Below are 19,201 nucleotides of genomic sequence, written 5' to 3'. Positions count from 1 at the left end.
GGTGTTTGTTCTCTTGTTGTCTTGAGACAACAAGAGACAGATCTGTCTCTTCAAACCAACAGCCAGCACACTCATTTCAATTCACATTCATTTTTCCATAGGCTGCCCTAAGTCCTTAACTAGTACTGGGCTTGTAAGGCCACTGTGGCCATACATGGTCATTACCAAGTAGTGTTAATTAAGGTTCAGCCACACAAACAAAAGTAGTTTAGAAAACTTTATTTTCAATACACACCACTGCATCATCCATGTTCTCTTTTGTACACAGCATTCAAGGTCAGATGAAACAATGAAAATCCCCCAAAAAGACAAAACATTTTAAATGAATCTTTTCAAAATCAATGGACTACTGTTAATTAAGGCATACAAGAAAATATTTAATACACTTTTTAATGTAAGTATAGAGCATGTTATAGCACAGAATTGATTATACTTTGGCTTAATTAGTTTTTAGATCATTTAATTTTTTCCAATATAAATCACACTGTCGTTTTAATTTAGGCATGCTCATTATTTTGGGTTTAAAAATCTGTCACACACATTTCCAAACTCACCGCAACAAGCAACCAAAAAATAATAACAACTGTTAAACTGGTACAAAACAAGGAGTAATGTAGACTATGAGAGCCTCTATGATTATAACAAAAACAATCAACAAAATAACACGTCCTTTCAGTGAAATTATACATGTGCACAGTACGCACACACATACACTTGAACTGTCTAATTATCACCCTAACTATTTCCTTCTATGAAGCTCTACATCATGCCACCACATTTTGCTGGCCCCCTGGATAAAACCAGATTCATAAAGCTATGCATTCTCGGGAATGCTTGTTGACTATTAGCTGCTCAGTGAAGCTATTTTCATAAGCCTGCATAGCATAGGTTTGCTGTTGTGTTTCTGAACTGACAGACTTTGGACCAATAAAGAACCATTATGTCATACAAGCCTGTATGACAGTCAAATCCTGGCTTTGCGGTCCCAGCTTTTTGTGGATAAGAATGTCTTAAAGGCTGTGGCTGAAAAACCAGTATACTACAGCACAATGGCCAAAACAAGATGAGGTGGCAGGTCCTGTTTTACACAAATAAAATAAGGCATTTTTTACTGATACAGTAAACCAAATTACAAAGAAACTTAAATAATTGCCACACTATTAAACATTTAACATGATTCTGTCAAAGTGCACAACTGGGGCTCTCACAGAAAGACACAAACGTAAAAAAGGAAGTACACTTGAAGTATATGTAAAAAAAATTATAAAAATCATATATATTCACAGCAATATCTCTAATCTAGCAACACCGCAAAAAGGTGACTTTTACTGACCATGAGCCATCTATAAAGCCTTTCAGTTGAGTTGTTGTTCGCATCTGGAGTGAGGTATAAATCACATCACTGTTAGCTGACAAGTAAACATGCAATCCAACATACACAACTGGAGGTATCAGCGGTTACCCCGGGTTACATCTAAAGATGACCGGTGCCAGCGTCAGAGGAAACTGTTGACAGCCAAGTATTTAACCAGGCTGTTAACAGTGCAGTCATGCTACGGCTACACCCCAACTCATCCACTCCAACAAGTCACAAAAGTCACAACCATCCACCACATCAATTCAAACAGGTACACACATTTTTCAGAGCAGTCTTTGGGTTTTGATCTGCTATGGCCTATGAACTAACAAACAACCCGCAATACCATACACCAATACAATTAGACTGTTACATAAAACAGGCATACTTACTAATTCTACTGTCAGGTAAAATATAATAACATTCAATTATACAAAATATAACTTAAAAATTAAAGAGAAAACATGTTATAATATCAATAATGATAACATATAAAAATATAAATCATTGGAGATACAGCATAAACAGTCAATGTGAAACTGCATGGGAAGTGTAACTGAATGGCATAGACAAAAGAGTTGATTTTAAACATAAATGTGGAAAAGCAGGTTATAGACTGCCAACCACAATCTTTGGTCATTATGAACATTATTTTCAATCAATATTTGATCATGACATAAACGTAATTCAATGTAATTCAGTAACTATATTTTAATAGGTTAAAGTTGTTTTACTACCCAATGATGGGCAATATTTAGTTAGAATACCTGATAACACTTGATTTTTAGCAGCCACTATAACAACTATACTTTAATTAGCCATAATAAAGCATGAACAAAGACTTAATTCACAATGAACAAACCATTTATCAAGAACAGTTAGTAACTACTTAATTAAGGCATTAGGTTTAGGAGTTAGGGTATTAATTAAAGGGATAGTATATAAGTAGTATAGTGTTTAGTATATTCAATTTAAAAAACATGACCAAACGGTGTTCCCAGATATGAAGTAAAAGTGGTCAAATGAATGGTCCCATAAGTCTCTCATTTGGCTTTCCTGTTTCAATGCTGAAATCTTGTTTAAACCTAAAAAGATCATTACCTTTAATCTATTTCTGATCTGAATCCTCACAATCTAAACCCCAGCTTCTGCAACTAATCATTAATTGGAGACAGTGCAGCCTCTGAGCCTCAGTGAGGCTGGAGGTTCTGAGTTTTCAAATGGATTGTCCATATACTAAAAATCGTCACTGAGATCACTAAAAATAGTCACTAAGTCTGTATCATTCTTAATAAACTATTTGTTCATTATGAATTTAGTCTTTCTTCAAGCTCTATTAAGGCTAATTAAAGTGTAGTTATCATAGTGTTATGTATTTTTTGTTACTTAGTAATCTTGTGCAGTTACACATCCAAAGCTATAACTTAATAAGATTATTGTCCTGAACCACTGACGATGAAAGAGTACAATTCAACAGCACCTCTTTCAGTACTGCTACATGATGCTGTATGAATACATAATATCTCAGTGGTTCTGGCATTTTGAAGAGTCTAGTGTGTGCTTTTGAGTGAGAGCATGTGCTTGTTTAGGTCAGATTTTCAGCTATGGCTTGTGGTACTTCTCATTATACCGGTGAATGGTTACACAACCATGGTAAGAGATGGGCCGGGGCATGGCTGCCACTCCTGTGATGATGCCTGTTGAAGGGTCATAACACAAAATGGTGTCTGTTGCTTCACCATTTTCCTCTCTGCCTCCAAGGATAAAGATCTTGCCATTACACACAGACATGCCACAGCTCTCCTGCAATGAAAAGAAATACAATTTAAAAACAGCTCTTCCCTTGGTTACTATAGTTATTTGATTATTACCAGTTTGTTAAAGGTGTGAACTACATGCATCCAGTAATCCTCTTTGGGATCATAGCAGAATATGGACTTGGTCAGGCCCCCAGAAACGTAGATGACGTTGTTCAGAGAGACCGCTGAGATGCAGCGCTTGGCGATTGGTATGTTAGCTCGTAGCAGCCATGTGTTAGACTCTGGATCATAGCACTGGACCTGTAGCATTCATATTTGATAGTCATTGAAAAGGTTGCACATATTAAAGTATATATTTTTAAAATCCTTAGACCAGAACTACAGGTCTATACAGAAAAGGCAGCATATCTGGGTTGCCGTGACTTTTTGCATGTTATGGCAGACAGAGTTTTAGAAATAACGCCTGTTCTTGTTGTGGGATTTTGTGTCTGGAATATAAACATAACAGGCTTCGATGGAGGATAAGAGAGAGCCTGCCAACTTTCATTTCCTATTTTTATTAATGTATTAATGTAATGTTAATCAAAACATTACATGTTTCCACTTTAAGTGAAAGCTTTCAATTTGTCATAGCTATAGAGTTATTTTAGACAGATGAAAGAAAAAGAATAGGATGCATTTATTACAAAACCAACTGAAACTGCCCAGGGACAATTATCAGATCAACTGTCACTGTGATGGGAACAATAAACCAGATTACTTTTAAACAGGTTCCTCCAGACAAAAACTGTTATTTGAGTCTAACACTATTTAGCTATACTTTGAAAATAAAAATAAACATTAGATAGTTTTGTACTGGTGGGAGAAACACTTCCCTGTCTCACCTTGTCTGAACAGGTGTTGTCATCTGGCCCTCCTCCAATCACATAAAGCTTCCCCGCACAGCTGGCCACGGCTGGAGAGCTGACGGCCTCCTTCATAGGAGCCACCTCAGTCCAGCGGTTGGAGAAAGAGTCGTAGCACTCCACACTGCTCAGGCGGCTCTGGCCGTCATAGCCCCCCACAGCATACACCTGTTTAGATACACACAGGCTGTGGTTTCAACTTTTTTTGGAGACTGGAGTCTGATCTTAACCTTAACTATAGTCATGACTTGCTTAAACTACACCATAATCTTAACTTTAACCCATATCCCCCATGTTATTAATCAAAGTCCCTACAGTGAGCTCAATATTCGCACACATGCTAGAAAACGTTGTACATGTCATGGATAAAACAAAACAAGCGTCACAGCAAACACTCATGAGTCACCTGTTTTCAGCCTTATAGTTCATAACTATGAATACTTTTACGTCAGGCTAATAGAACCAGTTTATCAGGTAACAGCAAACAGAGACCTGCCATGACACCAAACCATTAGAAAACACTCGACCGTATTGCAGTTTTGGACACTGGATTTTGTAAGTAAAAAAGTTAAAATAAAATGTATAAACTGAATTGCTATATATTTAATTAATGAAGAACAAGACCATAATGATTAACTTGGCCTGATACAAGGGAAAACCCTTGAGGCTGTTCCTGTTGTTTCAAATCGCAGAAGTACACAGAGAGAGGGAGGGAGGAAGGAGGGGAGGACAAAGAAAACAATTCAGGAAGTAAATGGGACATTTGCATGCAGCACCCACTCAGAAGCGGTTAGATCACAATAAAGACTATCAAATAAAATTATTTTGACCAGTCAGATCACAATAATTTAGGATCTAAAGGTTAGTATTTGTCAATGTTCTAACTACTGCATAGTTCTGTTGACATACAAGTCCTTAAATACACAGTCCACAATTGTAGTAGTACCAGCTTGTGGTATGTGGCTGTAACATAAAGGCTACACCATGATTCATGGCTATAAAGCACTTGGTGCACTGTCACTTGTTGTTTTATGACCTTAAACATCTACTAAAGCTAAATGGTTAACTATGTCCTTTACATCCAGCTGGAGAAAAAGTAAACAAACTCAAACTATTAACTGGGAGTGTTTTTTGTTTTTTTTTACATTGGGAGAGTGAAAAGAAAACAAAATGCTTTGAGATAGATGAGAATGGCAGTCACCAGGCACTGTCATAACAGAGGAAAACAACGAGTGACCTAGTTTGGCTGAGCTCACTCAAAACAACACTAGCCCAGAAGACGTAACTGTTACAGAAGACCACATTGTGCTTCCTTGTATGACTTAAACCCTTGTAAAAAAACAAAACAAAAAAAAACAACTAAGCAATGTAGTTAATAGATATTATTAGAATGTATAAAGGTACATCATTAGATGGTGAAGGTTAATAGCCAAGTCTAAGTACAAAGGCACCAGGCTCAGTGTGCTTATTATATGCAACTCTTTTGAGGCAAAAAGGAAATTATAGGTTAGAGTGAAAATGACTTTAACTGAATGACTGCGGTTCAAGTAAAGAAGTGTTGATTTCTTAAGAAATGCCCGTGCATCATCTGTGAGATCTGGCTTGTTTTGTTGTAATCAAAGACCAAAGCCTAATTCAGACAATTCACACTCCACAAGATTGGCATTTTGAGAAAAGGAGTAAAAAAACATTCAACAAATGAAGCAAAAGTAAATGCTGTCTTAGCCTTACTAGACAGTATATTTCAACCTATAGATGTCTAAACCCAAACAAAAAAAGGATAATCATATGTGTGGGACAGACACAGGAAGTAGATGCACACCAGGGCCTCTCTAGGGATGTGTGTTTTTCAAGACGTGCATGCATACTCACTCACAGCTCCAAGGCGTGAGTGTTGAGGAAAATGCCTGTGGATATGGTTTGACCTGTAGAGACTTTGTTGGCTTGTGGCGCCAGACACGAAGAACTCTTTCAACAATATGCAAAATGTAATTACAACTTAACCAGTGAGATGCAGGCTGCTGAAGTATGTCCTCTGTGTGCCATAGGTTTGTGTCCACAGGCATGCTCTTAAAGCATGGGGCTGCTCCACATCTGTTTATGTGCTGCCTGCTACCTGACATGTAATTACAGCTCAGGAAAGGCTCACAAAATCTCTCTCTGGGCTATTATCAGCATTCAGCGGTATCATGTCTTCAGTCCTCATGTTCAAGACAAAATGCCTAGGGCTTTTTATGTCAGTTATTTTTAAAGACAAACAAGTGTATTAGCCTGTCATTCTAATAATAAATGTTCACAAGTATGTACAGTCTATTTTGCGGTATCTACTATAATGTAGTAAGTGACTAGTAAGTAACTACACAGTGTAAAGATGATGTGAAACACTCTGCAAACTGCAAATAGTAGAGCCAAGGCATAATGATCCTACTCCTGCTTAACTGATTAAAATATCATACATATGAGGAGTTTTCTGTTTAAACCACTAAAATCTAGTACTTTCTCTTGTTAGTCAACAACGTGCATTTATGTCCAAGTCTCTGTGTAATAGAAGCATCTTCTTCAAACATATCCTTGTTGTCTACCAGTAAAACGAGCCAAACAAATCATTGTGAAATATGTGAATTTCACAATACAGGTGAGTAAAGATTTCTTTCTTTCTTTTTTTTTTTAAAGTTGAGATGTTTCCTTAATTTTATATGAGTTTTAATGGTAATAACAGGTGCTCAAAATAATAGTTCACACCATTGTCACTTTCCACAACTTCTGAAGGCCATAGCTGCATTCATGACAAAGCTATCAAACTGCATTGTGTTAGGCCACACACAGAGAACTTCAAAAATGTAAATACAAGTACAAACCTTGCCCAGGAGAACCCCCATCTTGTGTCTCCAGCGACCTTTGTTTAGTGAGGCCACTCGGATCCAAAGGTTGAGCTGTGAGTTGTACATCCACACATCTCTGCTGTTTATGCGCCCGCCTGGAAATAACAAAAGTAACCACGTGAAATTGTACAAAACTGCAACATAAAAAAAGCTAAACAGAACCTCAAAGTTTTAAACATTTGTAAGAAATGAAACATACTTCTTTTTATTGTCTGTAATTGTAACTATAACTCATTCTTCTCTGTCATTGACCTGGGGTTTATGGAGAGTGTACCTCAAATAAAAGGTGTGTCTTTACATATTAACAGAAACAAACAAGAATTTTAAAGACCCTATCCTACAGTAAATAAGACCATCAACTTCAGAGCTAAAAATGCTTTATTCAACCAAGTGGAATCACAAGGTACCTTGCCAGGGAGTACTCTGGTATGATTTAAAGAACATTTTAAACAGACTTATTCTGATCATTTCAGTGTTCTCAAGATTGGGCATGTGTTTACACTTTGTCTAGTTCTAGTCTTTGAGGTAAGTTCAAACAAAAAGGACAAATATATATGTGTGTGTAACAGATCAGCCAGAAATAGTCAGAAACAGTACATATTTATTCATTACTGAATAAATTAATCTTGTTTTGTTGAAAAGCCTGACGTTAATAATAATGTATCTGACTGTTGTAATCACTAGTCTGCGAGCGAGCCAGACAGTCTGCTACCTTTAGGCTTTTTCTCGTAAAAGATTGAGAGAAACACAGAAGGCTGTTTAAGAAGGCATCATCTTAATAAGTTTAGCACTGTATATTTTACGTAAAATGTTTGAACTTGCTAAAGCAGATTACGTAGAATTCCAATATTATGAGTACACCACCAGGCATGATTTGGGATTATGCATACACCATAGTATTGTATTTGTTGACCTGTAGAGGACCTGTGCTGAAGTGCATGTGCTGAGACTTTATACAGCACATACCCGTGTGACATGTTTCATCTGAGACGGGGGCTCGCTATATGCCGTGAAGGAATTTATACCAGTGCTCAGAGCAGGGCTCAAACACACACAGTGCAAAGTATGAGAACAAAGTGTGTACAAAGAGTAACAAAAGTGAGGACAAAAGCTATAAGCAGAAATATGACCACATGTTTTTTGGCTGCAGGGTCAGTTACTTCAAAGCTGATGGATGTATATGATACAGTTACAGAGAGAGGGGGAGGTGCAGCCTGTTGATTTTTCCAGGAGCAGGAGAGATTGATAGCGCACACGTGAGGACTTGGCACAGATAGTGCCTGAACAGTTCTGGCTGCAGGGAAGACTGTTCCTGTTTCTCAGTACTGCTTTAACTGTTTTTCTCTTCCTTATTTCTACTGGGGTTGTTTTGGTCGGGTTTGTCGAGCTTAATAAGCATGAACAATGCTAGCAGACACATTTATCCACTGCTTTTCTAAACACTACTTAATTCCATGCCCTGTCAATGCTGACGTATACAAAACAGCTGTTTTGACATCTAGAAGAAGTGATGCTACACTTTTGGTTATGCTATTTACTAATTACTAAATTAAGAAAAATAAAAAAAAATAAAAATAAAAACAACAGAGAGGCAATGGCCCTGAATATTGGCCAATAGAGAGAGAGTGCACTGGTGCTGGCAGAACGCCTCTCACAGGACTGAGCTCAGAGTGCATCCAGATGTTGTTCTCATATTTTCCTTCAAGTCCAACTGTGTGAGGCATTAAAAATAACACAAGGCAAACAGCCAGCACGGCCTTCCTGCCGGTCCGCAGGGAGATTACACAGCAGCTCTCCCTCAGTCTCTCTCTCTCTCTCTCTCTCACACGTGCAGTCACACACAGAGATAAATGTAGAAGTGTACGTCTTACAGCACTTACCTGAAACCAGAATGTCATTGCGCAGAGCACAGACTGCGTACTCAGACTTGGTGAACTCTGGCAGTTTGGCCAGTGACTTCCACTCTCCTGTGACTGGATCAAAGCACTCAGTGTAGGGCAGATTGAAGCCTCCCACCCTCTCACAACCTCCAACCACAACAATCACCTCAGAGAACCCAGTCGACCTGAGTGAAATACCAAATAACAGATTTACAATCAATGTCTTTATTATCATAGTCATTAATACTGCTTAATTATATGTGTGTTTGTCAGTCTAGACAAATGGTATGAAGCTAAAAACAAAGTTTAGGTCAACACCAAAGATAATACCTGTGCATGAATAGGCAAGCACAAGAAAATCCTCACTTATCTAGAAGGCAAAGTTCAGTTTGAAGCTTGTGAACAACAATAAACAAGGATACACATAATACACAAACCCAGCAGTACAAAGGATTAACTAATCAAATTATTTATGCACATATAATGTCTCAACTGTACACTGTAGATTCTAGACTCGTATTTCAATGTTATTCAAGACTTGTGATGTGAAGGACACCAGGATCCTTACAGTAGGAATCTTTGTGTCAGAGAAAAGTAAGGCCTGGAGCAGTTTGTGCATAAAAAGCAATGCAGGTGCAAAGGGAGAGGTATGAATCCAGTTCAGTCTGAGACAGCGCTGGGCCTGAGGGTAAACAAAGCCAACCGTGTGGAATCTGATTGGCCTATTCATGAATACATCTGCCTAGATACAGGACACAATGCAACTGAAATACAAATCACCCACCAATAATAACTGACACACACAACTGGTCCTGTTCAGCTCTCTTAACAAGCCTATCGCATGAGACAGCTGCACTTTTGTTTACTGTCCCACTGTTCACCATATGGCCTCTTTTGTATTTCTCAGTGAGCTAACACAGCTTTAACCCTTAATTTATAAAATATTAAACATAACTGGCACAACAGACTTTATTTAAATAACTCAGGTAAAGGGCACTGGGTAAGTCGGTAAAACGGCATGGCAAAAAGCAAGACTGAACATTTCTTGATTGCATCACTTTTTTTTTTTTTCTTTTTTCAAGACAGCCTCTCTCTGTAGGAACATGCCCTGCCTCCATTATTATTTCTGTTCAAAATAAGCTCACAGAGCAGGCAATGGCATGAGCATAACAACTCTGCCTGACATTGGATTTCACTCTGTTAAACAACAACAAACTAACAACAAGTTATGATATTAATGGTAATATATGTTGTGTTACAAATGAAAGCGGTTAAGCAGCTCAATAACAAAAAAACATATCTGTTTGTGATTATCCTACCTTGATGTTTAGAGGCAATTTTTTCTAATTTGAATAAAAGCTTGTGACATCAAACAGTGACCGTCATTTTTTCTGTTACCTGCGTGGGCGGGTTCTTGGTGACATCATCTCATTTCCAAGCACATGGTAGCGCCTGGCCTCGTGGAGAAGCTGGTAGCACTCTGGGGCATTCTGAATGATCTGGTCTCCCTCCACTGTCTGGACAAAGTAGTTTGGGTGCAGAAGTGGCAGACGCACATGGTGCAGCAGGTCCTTGAGCATGGGCCTCCTGTGCTCAGCACAGTGGTAGACCCAGCGCATGACTGCCTCGAACACCACCTCCTCCTTCCCAATGGACAGCTCATCACTGGCAATGTACTCCTCCAGCTCTTCTTTGTGAAGATCTAAAAACTCCTCATGCTGAGCCACCTCGGAGAAGTTGGCCAGGGCATAGCTGCGACAGCGGCTGGCGAGCTGCTTCAAGGAGTGGGCATCTGCAAAGCGCTGTATGCCCAGGCAGTTGCATGGGTCCAGTTGGTCTTCAAGGAACTTAGCACAAGCATCACGTAGAGTATAGATCTGGAAGAGGCTGGACGTCTCAAAGAGGAACTGCACATTCTCAGTTGTAATCTTGGCGCGGCCTGTGTAAACGTAGGTCAGAAATGAATCCATGGCTTCAGCGAGGATACCATTAATCTCTACTAGCATCTCGCGGCTTTCACGGTGGTCATTGCAGAACATAGCTCTGAAATAGGAGGAGCACGCAGACAGCACAGCGCGGTGACAGGGAAACTCACGGCCCTGAACGCTGATGACCACATCTGTGAACAGGCGGCAGTCACGGAACTCATTGAACACTTGCAGGATGCCTTCAGAGTGGGACGCCCCAGAGCAGAAGTCCAGTACATCCTGACTGGATAAGCTTTTGGAATCAACCTCAAAGACCTAAAACACAGTATTAGAGTTATTCCAAAAAAATAAAAAATAAAAAGTAATACCACACAAACAAGGGCCATCATAATAAATTCTGACCTTGCGCTTGACAGCAGGAGAGTCTCTGATCCCAGAATCCTCTCTGTTCATTCGTCTGCCTAGAATCAACACCATGATTGCCACGTTCAAAGTAGACTGTTTCTAAGATGAATGAAAACCTGAAAAATGTTAAGCATAACTGATTAAATTCATCCATAGTAATGAGCTAACAGCAAAAATATATAAAAAGAGGTCCATTGTTTTACAAATAAAAAACAAAACATCCACACAACATTGACTGTGTAACTTTGGGGTGAGGCAGTTAACAATAACGTTATAACACTTCCTCCATCTCATCAATGCTGCGGTTTTAGCCTGCAGCAAAATGAACCTTTTGACACAGAGGCACACACACACACAGGAGACAGGAGAGGAGGGAAGTTGTTGAGCAATGGTTCAAATCCAAGGTACACGTCACACAGGTTTGTTTTGAAAGTGGGGGCAGGGATCAGACACAGGATTGAGGTTTGATATATGGTCAATGTCAAAGTTGTTCATTTAGATTTCACTATTGCACTATTTGTATTTAGTATGTAATTCATAAAGTTATAAATGATAAATAATACAACCAAACATCAATTTATGCATTTCCTACAATATTTATTTTATTGTGGTTTCCGAATCTCTAAATGGTTGGCCTAAGAGAGAATAACTTTTCTATTATTTAAATGATTTATTAGTCTCTGTCTCTCTACAAAGTTATTTTTAAATCAGCAAGGGCAAAGGTAATCTTATCACGTGCCAAAGTTGACGGAAGCACCTCCTGTGACTAAACCTGACTTAGGACTGGTTTAGCCACACGAGTATTTATTTGAGGATGCAACACCACGCTCTCGGCGGGATACGGAGCATCAAAAACGGAAAACGCACTAGACACTAATTAAGTGATCCAAGTATTGTTTTTTTTTCCCCCTTTTTGCCTATTATGGTCTATGATTAATATTGTGGCTTAAAAATAATAAATCAATGTAAATCAATAAATAGTCACTAAATCAAAGTGCACCGATTACTAACAACAGGGCAGGTGCGCACTGCGCAGTTTCATCATGGCATAATTTAAACTTATGTAAAAAACTGAGAAATTTTAGATAAACACAACAAACATATTAATGCAACACTAATCCGATATGGCATACCAGTAACAAATTATTAAATGAATAAATTATATTTAACGTTATAGGCCTACTTGAAGCTAAAAATAGGCAGACAAAGGAGGCATTCCTTGTGCCGCTAGTCAACAAATCATGTAGCAGACACAAACTTACAACACGTGAAAAGTGTTAAATACAGATCAAAACAAACATTGGAGGTACTGTAGAAAGATCAGTATTACCCGGTGAGGACTTTTTCCCCCTGTTAGGCCTCTTTGGACTTCAAGAAAAAAGAAAGAAAAAGTTGGAGGGAAAAAAAAAAAAGAGTCTTGAAAACTTTCAAAAACTCCTATAACTAATATTTTCCCTCAAATATTAAGATTCAACGTGACTCCAATACAAGCAAGACATTTTGACGTGGTAACAAACAAAGACTTCTACCAGCTAACTGTTCAGACCCATTATATACTTGTCAACAAAAAGAAAATCCAGCCCACTTCAGCGACTCAGCTGCTGCGAGCAGTGCCTTCTGGGTAATGAAGTTTGTTAGACTTGGCTATCAGTACAGTAGACTCGGAGAGGAACAACACTTCCCACTGGACTCATTTTCTCCACGTGGCTTCCCTTTGTTTGCAAACAAACCAACTTTCGACGAATAAAGAATTCAAAAACGAAGCACACAGAAAAACACAAAATAAAAGTCGCAGGTGTAACGAGAACATGGAAAAATACTAACAACACAAGACATTTGAAGATGTTGTATTTTTTTTATTTTTATATTTTTCTATCTAACATCATGATTTTAAAAGTGTCACAAAGTTTATCGTTTTTAAGAAATATTTTCCAAGGGAATGGAACACGTGAAAACAAGGCCAGTGTATTTCAGGTGCAGAAGAGGGAGGAGCTTTTGGAACAAAGGATGTCACAACTTCCCCATGCTGTTGCAAAATGTTTGAGTTCCTATGGTTCCTAAGAAGCGGGTCATGTTTTTTATGGTATTCAGGCTGCTGGACCTGACATCTTACATGACAAAAGCCTCCGTCCACTCACCAGTCAAGATTAGATTACAGTGTGTGTACACATAAATTATTTGTATTTGGTATAAATGTACATTGTACCTTCTTTTCAGTGGGTATATGGAATTTTAAGGAAAAAAATGTCTGAGTTTAAGCACAAAAAATACAGCAACACTTCTACACACTTAGTTAAGCAACAAATAATAAAAAGTGTGTGTGTGTGTGTATATTATATATATATATATGTGTGTGTGTGTGTGTATAATATATATATAAAATATATATATACATATATATATGTATAGTCAAAAATTATATATTTTTACAATGTGTACCTCTTTTCCCATCTCTAGACTCTACCCAGTGTCATTAGATGTGTGTCTGAATGAATGAACAAAGCACAGAGCAGAGCGCTGGCCATATGTTAAGGCCATAAAAGTATGGAATGTACAGCATCATACACACATATTCAGTTCTTATGTTCATAGCAAAATGAAACTAAAATGAAACTAAACAAAAACAACCTACTCATTTATACACAATATGCTTAAAATGTGTGTATACTTTGTATAGTTACTCTGTATTTGTAACATTATTGGCCCACACCCTGGGAGGTAGCATGCATTCACAATAAATTAATCAAATAATGATGACGATTATTGTTACTATATTTATGAGAATGTAATCTGAGGACGGCATCTGGGGTGAAACAGCAGCTGTATTAATGTTTCACGGATTTCCCTGTATCTGAGGCCATATAAGTAAGGAGCACAGGCTCTCGGCAATAGCATAAAAACAGACATATTGACTGTACTGATCCACACCTGAACGTCGTGGTTTATGTCTTTTCTGTGAAACAAGATCAACTCCACACTGAAGACAAAGCTGGGAGTGAAGTATAGCATCAGGAGAATGCCATGAACAAGGAGAGTGCCTCTGGCTCTGGAAAAGCGGCTTTGCCAGATCCCTTGAGTCTTTGTCACCATGTAGAGCCGGATATAGCAGTACAAAATCAGAATGGCACAAACAATTGCAGTGATCAATAAATAGAGGTGGTTGCCAACTGTGTTTTTTGTCTCCATAAACCAAAGTAAGATGAGGACAAGACACATTTTAACTTCCTCATCTTGCTTCCTGTCACTGACCATCAAAATGACAAGAGTTAATGGGTAAGTGGTAGCAAAGAGCCACATCCCAAGTAGTATGCGGTGGGTTCGAGCTGGTGGTAAAAATTCTCTGTATTTCAATGGCCAGCGTACAGCAGCATATGTGTCAACCACCATGAGAGTGACGCTGAGGATCGCAGAGGAGTAGGCAGTGGCAGTGACAGTTGTGACCAGTTCACAAACTGTCCAGGAAATTACAACGCCAGTGGAATTACAAAGCTGTGTGGTCAGATGAAAAATTAGGAACAGTACATCTGATATCAAGGTGTTGGCCACAAGTAAATACCGTGTTTCTTGGCATAAAGCGTGAGTCCGAAATATGCATGCCAGAAGAATAAAGTTTACTATCAATGTGGCCAGAGTGAAAACGGTGGTAGAGATGACAAAGAATTCCATGTGCAATTTTCGAAAGCTTTTGGCCCATTCCTCTGTGATGTTTGATATCTGAAGCCCAGGCTCCATGTTCCCCAAATCCATATATTCCAAATATCTTCAACTGAAACTGTCTGTAAATGAAAAAACAGTGTAAATCTAAGATCGATGGCTAAAGGTAACAACTGATGCATTGTTAACTTGAAAAATACAGCTATGAATGGACAACAAGCAAATACAACAGACAATAAACAAATAAGTTCAAGTAGAATTATTTGACTTTTACATATGACGCAAGTACTAGCTGAGGAACAGGAAAAAAGCAAAACTGATATTGACATTGATAAAAACACAAAATCTTATGGGCTGTTCAAACATTTTACAATTTTGACAATTTATTGCATAAAGATAACATATTACATATTATTGACATATTATTGCAGAAAGATAACATCTCTTACCTGCCAGTATGTTGTGAGCCTCTACTCCACACCAGCTTGTCTAAATGCTTCTATAAATCGATAGGTACTTAGTACCAGAGTGATCCAGCAGCTTGATGGGGTAATATTGACTTGTACAGGTGATAAAGCAATGGAGAAAGCAATAAATGCTTGACCATCACATAGCAACAGGGTGGAGCTTAAAGATGCTCGGCATTTTTTCTGTACTACTCCACATTTCTAGTATCTCTTCAAGTACCTTAAGCTTCAAACTAAGGCTGTCTGATATGGCAAAAAAGGTATGACATTTTTGCCCTCAAGATTTTCATAAATTTTAATTAAAAGCAATGAAACAGGGCTTTTAATCTTACTTTCAATAACATGATTCAGATTTTGATAAATTGTAATCCAAACATTTGTCATCAGATTGAAAAAGGACTGAAAATACATCTTGAGGCCATCTTGATATACTTTTAATACTTTATCTTCCTACTCTATCTAACCTTTTCTTGGCACATGCATTTACTGGAGTTTGTATACAGTCCATTTGATTACTCAATTACTATTTCCATAATTGAGTAGTTACGCCTAATATTTTATTTTATACTATTACTAAAAACAATATAAAATCATTGACATTTACTAGTTTTGGTAATTTAAATTTATTAAGGAAGACTTATCATCTAAATTCATTATATTTTAAAAATTATATTTTAGGTTTCTTGATGTAACTTCTTTTTCCTCTTCATGTATCCCATTTTCCCCTTATTTCCCACTTCTTCCTTCACATCCTCGTCATCATCAATGATGCTGTCCAAGTCCACCAGGTGCTCTTCCTTTTGATATTCTCTTGCCATTAGTCTCTGAAAAACATCATACTCTTCGAGTGTAGCTTTAGCCACTTGAGTAAGAAACATGTCTTGATCCACATTGAGGATGCTGCTAAGTTTGGGGTTGATAATAGTGGTCTGTCCTTTTTTGTCAGGGGTTTCAAAAAGTCCCCTCCGCTCCAGAAAACAGTGACGATTCCGCACTTCATCCAGAGTAAAACGGAACAGCCTGGACTTGACCATCTCAGCCTGTTTGACTCCCATTCGAAAATAAACATACTGTGAAGAAAAGGCAATAAACAAGCAGGTGAAAATGTCAAATGTGTCCACCAGAGGGGGCAATAATTCTCAATAGCATTTTCCCTGCACTGTTGAAAATTTAAGTGCAGCAACTTCTACTACAGTAGACAATTTTATCTCTTTTGTTACTACCCCTCTATCTTCATTAGAGCTTCCATCATCAATATCCCCACACCAAAATATATATTGTTTTCTTAATAACAGATATATTATGTAATTTTTTTTTCTCTTTTTAGCTTATGTGAACATTTTTGAAGAGATTTCACTATAAAAAGCTTTCAGTTCTGCAGTTTTGAGCAAGAATTAAATTGACCTGTTTCTAGTCACTTTAAATCATTACTGCAGTACACAATGAACCAAATTTAAAACAATTTAATAAAATAATGATTCTATAATTGTTAAATACCAAATACTCCAATAGCAGCATATGTCTAACTCTAAACTAGGACTTTAAGATCACTCATTAAGCATGGGATGATACTGATATTTTGTGTCACAATTATAGAATCACACCCTTTTCCAATCAAATGCCAATAACCTTTGGTAGGATTATGTACTGTTTAATCTCCTATCCCTACTAGTCACCAAAATATCTGCTGTCTGAATAGTCACTCCTGTATCATCACATCTGTTAATTTAGAAGCAGCCTTGTGTAAAAATTTCAATGTCACTCCAATGTATTAATCAAGAGAAGGTAGAATACCTGAAACTTGTACTGAATCTGCGCCAAGTCCTCATGTATTATAGCTGGACTTTCTCGAAGAATATCTGTGACCTGTTGCGATGTAAAGAGACACTTCTCTTTAAGAAACATTACCATGTTGTTGATTTTCTTCACCTTCATGGTCAAGATCTGAGGGTGATAGGCCACTACTCTCTGAAGGCTGCCTACAAATAAAATAATAATGTAAATATTGCAGGCATATCAGATGGGCAAACCAACTTATATTAATTTTACCTTCAAGAAGGCCTAGTTTTCTGAGATTTGAAATGCGCTGTTGCAACTGTGCTTCCTTGATACTGTATAACTCTGGACATTTTTCTAACAGCTTCAGGACACTTGTTGGATTAAGGCCAAGGACAATCAAAGCTGACAGCGTTGATAACGTGTGTTTTGCAGTACTTTCTCCTCTGCTTTTGCCAACTGTTTCGTAAATGTGTTCTGCTTGGGTGTCGGTAAAGCCCATATCGAGTAACCCACGCACAGAAATCTGTACAGTGGGTTCTTGGTTCTGGGGGATGTTGTCTGCGGCGGAGGAGCGAAGCCTTCTTGTGAGACAGCGAGGCGGCTGGAGACATCTCATGCACAGGACTGAACTTGACAGATGATAGCTGGAGTACCGTGCAATCCAGCAAACCTAGAAAACACGTGGACTTGTTACTGCAGTAGCGGTAATAGAGTAATAGTAGGGATAGTTTCGGGCAAAAGAACTTGTGAGTGTATATTAAATGTTTATTAGGTATAAAAATGCCACTGTACGGGATGAAAGGATTCTTAAAAGATTCTAGTCAGTTAGGTTCACGTGTAAGATGGAAAATATGAAAATACGCCTATATTGCCATTAAATTAATCAAAGAAAGATGCCGTTTACCTGTCGCACTGCAACGGGAAAGAAAGAGCCCATCTTTGTCCGTCAAGTATATTTTACCGGGTTGAACTAATGTAGACAATGGTTCCTACCAGTGGCGGCTGGTGGTATTTTTTTAATTTATTTTTTTATTAGTAGGCCAAAATTATAAATAAGTATTATAAATATACGTATTGTATATAGTCTATATAGTTTTATAACGAATGCTAGAAACTGACAGTCATTTTGGCCACTATTGGCTGAACTATATGCATCAGAGCACAATGCACAACAACCTGATCCACCGCTCGCACCCAGCTCCAGCAACGTCAGCAAAACTACAATAAGAGGCTACGGACACAACCCGAACACAACGGCATCAGCGCCGCTCATACAGCGCACGGCAGAACAACCGGAGCAGCTCCGTTGGCTCCGAGCTCATTTACGCACTATTTAACTATTAACCCTATTTACCTACCTGTGAGGCTCCGCCCGCAAACTAACGAAAACAAGCCTCTTACCTTCTCCAGAGGACTGATCGAGAGCGTATCCTCTGCCCACTGTCCTGTTGGTTCTGTCTCCAATATGAAGAGATGGTCCAAGTCCCGGTCCAGTCAGGTCCGCGACACAATGTCCGGGACCCGAATGCACGAACTGCTTGTAAAACTAGTCTTAATCTCACGTCCCATTCAAATATAAAGGTTACAGCCAGTCCTTATTAGCACTAGGGCACCAGGTAGACTTAAGTCCTGAAACTTTTACGCACAGAAACGGGCGAGGGGATGCGGATAGAACAGCGAGCGAGTGCCTCCGAGTCCCGGCCGCAGCATCACGGTGTCTTCACTCTCCTCCCGCTCTCCAGTGTAGAGGTTTAGGTGAAAGTGGCTAGCCGTCATTAGCCAGTGTGAATCAACACAAGACCCGTAGGATTTCATCTTAATGTTTCTTTTCTATATACTTTTATTGTTAGAAAGGCAGTAGCTTTGTCAGGAGCGCCCTCTAGAGGTGCTGTGAGTTAATGCATGCTTTAGTTCAGAGCGCACGGCACCGCTGTCTTAATTGGTTCACGAGGCTCGGGCTTGCAGACACGTATCGTCAGTTAAAGTTGTGCGTTGTTGACAAAAAGTAAGTTTATGGTATTCGGAGCTATGTGGACGTTTTATAAGTCCTTTGTTATTGTTTTACGCATGTCGGGATGTGTTCATATTCCTACAATACCTGTGTAGTTATGTTTATAAGGGAGCTTACATTAGCTTAGCCGCTAATGCAATTTCGTGTGTCGTGCCGTGTATGTTCCTTATAGT

The 19,201-nt window shown here is 38.5% G+C and overlaps 3 protein-coding genes across 4 annotated transcripts; all 3 read right to left on the bottom strand.

Annotated features, from left to right (window-relative positions):
• Positions 1-203: 203 nt before the first annotated feature.
• On the bottom strand, positions 204-12,692 carry klhl24a (kelch-like family member 24a). The gene is made up of 8 exons (XM_020922984.2): positions 12,448-12,692; positions 11,115-11,233; positions 10,183-11,027; positions 8,785-8,969; positions 6,881-6,999; positions 4,002-4,190; positions 3,229-3,417; positions 204-3,160 (listed from the first exon to the last, which is right to left on the bottom strand). Exons 2-8 carry the CDS (start codon positions 11,187-11,189, stop codon positions 2,960-2,962), a joined length of 1,803 nt encoding a protein of 600 aa, XP_020778643.1. The 5' UTR covers positions 11,190-11,233; positions 12,448-12,692; the 3' UTR covers positions 204-2,959.
• A 329-nt stretch (positions 12,693-13,021) lies between these two features.
• On the bottom strand, positions 13,022-15,377 carry LOC110159199 (probable G-protein coupled receptor 148). Its single transcript, XM_020923755.2, has 2 exons — positions 15,221-15,377; positions 13,022-14,893 (listed from the first exon to the last, which is right to left on the bottom strand). The coding sequence occupies exon 2, from the start codon at positions 14,862-14,864 to the stop codon at positions 13,893-13,895; it is 972 nt and encodes a 323-aa protein (XP_020779414.2). The 5' UTR covers positions 14,865-14,893; positions 15,221-15,377; the 3' UTR covers positions 13,022-13,892.
• A 460-nt stretch (positions 15,378-15,837) lies between these two features.
• Positions 15,838-18,792, bottom strand: mterf4 (mitochondrial transcription termination factor 4). Of its 2 annotated transcripts, none has more exons than XM_055151752.1 (4): positions 18,419-18,792; positions 17,288-17,687; positions 17,033-17,217; positions 15,838-16,308 (listed from the first exon to the last, which is right to left on the bottom strand). In XM_055151752.1, the coding sequence occupies exons 2-4, from the start codon at positions 17,631-17,633 to the stop codon at positions 15,913-15,915; spliced, it is 927 nt and encodes a 308-aa protein (XP_055007727.1). In that variant the 5' UTR covers positions 17,634-17,687; positions 18,419-18,792; the 3' UTR covers positions 15,838-15,912. The 2 variants fall into 2 exon arrangements, with proteins under 2 accessions (XP_055007727.1, XP_020779416.2); XM_020923757.2 differs by lacking the exon at positions 18,419-18,792 and adding an exon at positions 17,922-18,024.
• Positions 18,793-19,201: the final 409 nt, after the last annotated feature.

Source organism: Boleophthalmus pectinirostris, unplaced genomic scaffold (assembly GCF_026225935.1).
Source record: "Boleophthalmus pectinirostris isolate CB_2022bp ecotype Guang Dong unplaced genomic scaffold, ASM2622593v1 HiC_scaffold_16, whole genome shotgun sequence".
NCBI lineage: Eukaryota > Metazoa > Chordata > Actinopteri > Gobiiformes > Gobiidae > Boleophthalmus > Boleophthalmus pectinirostris.
The sequence above is the reverse complement of the archived record's forward strand: the minus strand, read 5'-3'. Positions and strand labels throughout refer to the sequence as shown.